At 40.1% G+C, this 5,948-nt stretch overlaps 1 protein-coding gene across 1 annotated transcript; it reads left to right on the forward strand.

The window, feature by feature from the left end:
• Positions 1 to 3,027: 3,027 nt before the first annotated feature.
• On the forward strand, positions 3,028 to 4,737 carry LOC113739171 (uncharacterized). Its single transcript, XM_072044953.1, has 2 exons — positions 3,028 to 3,738; positions 3,793 to 4,737. Exons 1-2 carry the CDS (start codon positions 3,028 to 3,030, stop codon positions 4,735 to 4,737), a joined length of 1,656 nt encoding a protein of 551 aa, XP_071901054.1.
• The last annotated feature ends 1,211 nt before the right edge of the window (positions 4,738 to 5,948 follow it).

Here is a 5,948-nt window from a genome sequence, read left to right on the forward strand (position 1 = left end):
TTATGGAGGAAAATCAAAGTTGGATGGTTGGTTTTGATGATTGAAGCAAGATTGAAGCTAAAATCTTGAAGAGCTTTCTTTCTTTTGTTGCTCAAGAAGCTCGGGCACCATGGAGGATATTTTGATGATTTTTGGGTCATTTTTGGTTTATTTAAGTCAAATGGTAAGACCATGAATAGTGGTCTTAAGGTTCAACCTCTCAAATGGTGACACTTGTCACCTTTTAATAAATGTTCACCAACCTTGTCTCTCTTATACCAATCCACTTAGCACCCTCTACTTATCTCTTAACACCCGGTAAATTAATTCCAGTATTCAAAACTTAACCTAGTTGGCCGAATTTTTTCGAATTTTTCGCACTAGTGGGTCCCACGTCCGGTATATGCTCTGAATTTCTCAAAAACTATTTGATACTAGAAAAAGCATCTAAAAATTATATCTGCTCCTTAAATTCATCTAGAAATTTTTTTCTAATCACGAAGATGCAGAAAACAAGCCACGGAAAATAATAAAACTTAGAAAATGGGAAAATAAGGGTTCTCACACTTCAATTCAACATGCCATCACTTAACTAGTTAATTAACATATCTAGCTCAGTAATTAAATTCGATTAACGACAAAAGTCATCCAAAATTTCCAGAAATCTTCCAACAAGCCTCGAATGATCATATATGTAGCAGATTTCTATTTCATTTTATTTTTCTGATTTAAACCCATTAATTAACTACATGCAGAGCTTAATTATCTTGTAATTAACTAGTTAATCACGGTTAGAGGCTCAAAACAGCAAAATTATACCAAATGAAGCTGCAGTATTCAAGTCAAGCTCTCGGCAGTCTCAAATTCTTACGCATAACAGATTTTTCTTTCCTAAACTACTCATCTGGCTGTCTAAACTCAACATGCAAGGCTATATCTAGCTTAATCCTCTTGTTTTTGGTTGGTTAAACACATAATTAAGCTCAAATTGTCACAGGGAAGCAAAAATAAAGCTGCATCTTCAACTCAGCTTCTCGACAGAAACATTTACTTCCAAAACAGATTTTTCTAAACTTTGATTTCATCATCCGACTGCACAAACAACACATGCATGCCCCTAGATGGCTCAATCTACCTCTGATCAACCCAAATAGTCCAGAAAATTACCTCAGAACAACTCAGCTCACGCACAAGAAATCTGAAAAAAAATTTCTGTTCTCCCTCTCAGCTCTCGGCTCGCTCGTGACTGGAGATTGGTTTGGATTTTAGTGGCTGCGACTAGTGGAGATTGAAGCTGGATTGCAGCTGGTTGATGATGCAGAAATGGATGGAGCTCCCACGGTATCTCTCTCTCTCTTCCTCCTAGCCTGCGGGCAGAAATGGAAGATGTTGCAGCTCACTGTTTCCCCCCCTTTACTCTCGGATGGAGCTGATCTCTCCCTCTCACTCTTTCGTATCTAGTTTAACGAGATGAAGGTGGAGTGTGGTGGTGTCGCGGTATTGAGGAAGGAGAGAAAGTGGCTTGCGGATAGAGGAGGTTGAGTGCATGAGAGGGTTGAGTGTGGAATTGGAGAAGAGAGTGTATTGGCCGGTTAGGGTGGTGGATGATCATGCTGTCCGAAAATGTTTTTGGTTTGCATGGTAATTTGGAATATGAAATGGAGGGCATTTTAGTCTTTTCGCATCTCCTCCTAATCTCCACTCAAGTCCTTAATTCTAACTTAATTCCAAAAATTATCCCCAAGTGTGATTTGAACGCCTAATTATACACTAGTCATGCAAGACTTTAATTATCGTAACTTTATGCCTTAAGTATGTTTAGCATACTTGTATTATATTTATCTAAAATTCATTGATTTCGTCTTATCGTGAAAAATTTCCTTTTAACATATAACGCTAGCAACTAATTGGAATTAATCATTAAATTTCAAGTAATTTATTTTAAGGCAATAAGATTAATCGGCTCGAGTATCATTAATTTAGCATGAAGGAATCTAAATATTCTAACGTTTTAAATTAATCTAATTCTAAAAGTATTAATTTAATCTATCGAAACATAAAAAAATTCATAGTTTAGTAAAATTATATTATTTTTCACATAAAATTATTTTTACATACTTATCTGCAAACTAGTGAAAGTAATGCTAAAATTTATTAAAGAATTAAAAGAAATGCAAATGAAATATGCACAGGCTTATATATATTTTTGGGGTTCTCACATAAAGCCTCTTAGATCCATCTCCTATAGGCCACGAGGTGGAGGACCCCATATACGGTATACTGTAGCTGATAGGTTTCCCCGATACCAGTGTAGGGTCACATATGCTTACCCTAATGAGTTAGTGCTGTCTTTGGACAATGAGCATCGCCAGCTGAGGGACGCTAATCACATTTTGACCCAGGATGTTGAGGAATTGAGTGTCATGGTTGATACTCAGATGGATCGTATAGCTGAGCTCGAGCAGAGGTTAGCAGCTGAGAGGGCTAGGTCAGAGGCCGCTCGTGAGGAGCTAGGGAGACAGAGGTCTCGATTGACTCGAGTTGCTGAGGAGGTACGAGATAGGAGTGCGAGTATTAGGGCTGATGCTACTATGATGATAGACGAGGTTATGGGGATCATTGAGGGTACTGCTCAGGCAGATCCGGAGGAGGATCTGGAGGAGGACCCTGAGGAGGACGTTGCTCCTGGCAGCCCTGCTGGTGGTTAGACTAGGTTTACTTTGCTTGTAAATAGGTATCTAGGGTTAGCTAGGGTGACACTAGTTTAGGTCATAGCATTTTGTCTAGCTAGATGACCTACTTTTAAGGCACTGTATCCCTAATTTTGGTATAAGGGATTGTTTGTATATATTTGCTCAACTTGTGTGCCATACTTTCGGAGGCACCCTAACCTGCTAGTTGTATGAACTTTGGTATGTGAATATATGTTTTTAAGTGTTATATCTTCTTCCTCTTGATATTCATGTTGACTTTACTTAATAATAATAAGTAAATAAATAACTATATCTTCGATTAATTACTCTATTTATATATAGGCATAATTAGGCTATGAATCGGCAAGTTAGAGGTAGAGCACGTGGGAGAGCAACTAGACAACACCCCGAGGGTAGTGGTGATAGGGAACCTGAAGTCAATCAAGACCATGGTCAGGGAAACGTGGCCGGAGACCCAGTGGTCACTGCAATCAATAGAATAATTGATGTGTTAGAGCGCATGACTAAGCACCCCGTCCCGGGAGCGGTGCATCACCAAGGAGGCCCAATCGATACTGAGGACCGGGCATTAGAGAGATTTTTGAAGTTTGGACCACCTAAGTTCTACGGAGGTCCAGAACCTGAGATAGCCGAAGGTTGGTGGGAAAGGATCTCTGATATTTTTGCCGCTCTGAATTATACGGAAGAAAGGCAAGTGACTTTCGCAGCGTTCCAGTTTGAGGGAGCTGCTCGTTCCTGGTGGAACCTAATTAGGGTTAATTGGGACAGGAACCATATTCCTAGGACTTGGGCGAATTTCACTCTGGAGTTCAACGCCAAGTTTCTACCCCCTCTCATTCAAGAGAAAAGAGAGGACGACTTTATCAAGTGTAGGCAGGGGGCGGTGAGTGTCACCGAATATGAAATCCAATTCACGAAATTGTCCCGTTTTGCTCCCGAATTGGTAGCCACGGAGCAAAGGCGTGTAAAAAGGTTTGTGCAGGGACTGAATGTGGAAATCCAAGAGGGATTGGCTGCCGCTCGATTAGATACCTTTGCTGATGCTGTTGAGAGAGCTCAGAGAGTGGAAATTGCTAGAGCTTAGGTAAAATCCTTCCAGGCCAAGAAAAGATTTGGCCCTAGCAGCAGTCGGAAGCCGACTTATGCAAATGCTCCACCGGCCAAAGTAGGTCGAGGAACGGGTGGAGTAAATAATCCTGGAGCCCTACAAGGCGCTCTAGCAAGAGGAGCTGGGGTGAGAGGTACCGGAAGAAGAGATATCGGTACTAGAGGAGGACCAAGTGGAAGGAATCAAACTAGGAATGCTCCGCAAGGAGGTCGTGTGACCACCCCTCAGGTAACTTGTGGGTATTGCAAGAGGGCTGGCCATACTGTGGATGAATGTTGGAAGAAGGGAGGAAAGTGCTTAAGGTGCGGAAACAGCGAGCACCAGATTTCCGGTTGCCCGAAAATGCAAGACGGTGGTACCCTGAATGCTAGACCAGCCACTTCTGGAGGAGATAGGCCGAAAGTTCCGGCTAGGGTTTACGCTATAGACGATCAGCCTGTGCCTGATTCCTCGGAGGTCGTGGAAGGTACTCTTCCAATCTTTCATCGATTAGTTAGAGTACTAATTGATCCTGGTGCAACTCATTCATTTGTGAACCCAAATTTTATGTCCGGAATTGATGTACAACCTGTTAGGTTACCCTTTGATCTTGAAGTTAGGACACCTATGGGTAATAAGAGTATAATTGCTAGCCTAGCTTATAAGAACTGCGAGTTTTGGGTCGGAGAGCGTAAGATGCTAGTAGACCTAGTCAGTTTGGACATAAAAGGATATGATGTTATCATAGGAATGGATTTCCTAGCTTATTACCATGCTAAACTTGATTGTAAAGCAAAAATGGTAGAATTTTGGATTCCTGGGGAAGCAACCCTAAAGTTGGATGTGAAAGGCAGATTGGCATCATCTGCTATGATTTCAGGAGTTTGGGCAAGGAAAATGTTACATCAAGGAGCACAAGGCTTCTTAGCTTTCTTGATTAATGCTCCCAGTGATTAAGTGAAGTTGGAGGATGTACCAGTCGTAAAGGAATTTCCAGATGTGTTTCCCGAAAAATTAAAAACATTACCTCCGGAGAGAGAAGTGGAGTTTAAGATTGAACTAGTACTGGGAATGGTTCCGATTTCTAAGACTCCGTACCGGATGGCTCTTGCAGAGCTAAAAGAACTGAAAATACAATTACAGGATCTATTGGAGAGAGGTTTTGTTAGAGAAAGTGATTCGCCATGGGGCGCACCTGTATTGTTTGTTAAGAAAAAGGATGGAAGCCTGAGATTATGTATTGATTATCGAGGTCTAAATGAAGGTACAATTAAGAATAAATACCCTCTACCATTGATTGACAGCTTATTTGATCAGCTGCAAGGACCAGTAGTTTTCTCCAAGCTGGACTTGAGGCAAGGGTATTATCAGTTGAAAATCAAGAAGGAGGATATCCCTAAAACTGCTTTTAATTCAAGATATGGTCATTTTGAGTTTGCAGTCATGCCATTTGGATTAACTAATGCACCAGCTGCTTTCATGGACTTAATGTAGAGAGTCTTTAAAAAGTACTTGGATCAGTTTGTAGTAGTTTTTATTGATGATATCCTAGTATATTCTAAGACTCGAGAGGAACATGTTCAACATTTGAAAGTGGTTTTCTGCAGATTTTAAGGGAGCATAAATTGTATGCCAAATTTAGTAAGTGTGAGTTTTGGCTGAATGAGATTTCTTTTTTGGGGCACAAAGTATCGAAAGAGGGAATTGCAGTAGATCCGATAAAAGTGGAGGCAGTCACAATATGGAAACAGCTGAAACTCCAACTGAGGTTAGAAGTTTCTTGGGTCTAGCAGGTTATTACAGGCGGTTCATTAAGGACTTTTCAAAGATTGCTGGACCTATGACAGAGCTGACAAAGAAAAATAATAAGTTTATTTGGTCTCCAAAGTGCAAATCAAGTTTTCAAGAGTTAAAAAAGCGCTTGACATCAGCTCTTGTTTTGACATTGCCTGATGGAGTAGAAGGATATGTGGTATACTCTGATGCCTCTAGGGAAGGTCTAGGATGCGTACTAATGCAAAAAGGTAAGGTGGTTGTGTAGACACCAAATTTTTGATTTTTTAAATTAATTTCATCTTAGCTTTATTTGTTTCAATTTTAGGTTTTTCATTTCTTATTATTATTATTATTTTATTATTATTATTATTATTATTATTTTATTTTTATTA

The sequence above is a fragment of the Coffea arabica genome, chromosome 4c, assembly GCF_036785885.1.
Source record: "Coffea arabica cultivar ET-39 chromosome 4c, Coffea Arabica ET-39 HiFi, whole genome shotgun sequence".
NCBI lineage: Eukaryota > Viridiplantae > Streptophyta > Magnoliopsida > Gentianales > Rubiaceae > Coffea > Coffea arabica.

Coding starts and splice junctions, on each gene's coding strand:
- LOC113739171 (XM_072044953.1), top strand. CDS start 3,028: ATGAATCGGCAAGTTAGAGGTAGAGCACGTGGGAGAGCAACTAGACAA. Junction 3,739..3,792: donor TAGATACCTTTGCTGATGCT/GTTGAGAGAGCT, acceptor AAATCCTTCCAG/GCCAAGAAAAGATTTGGCCC.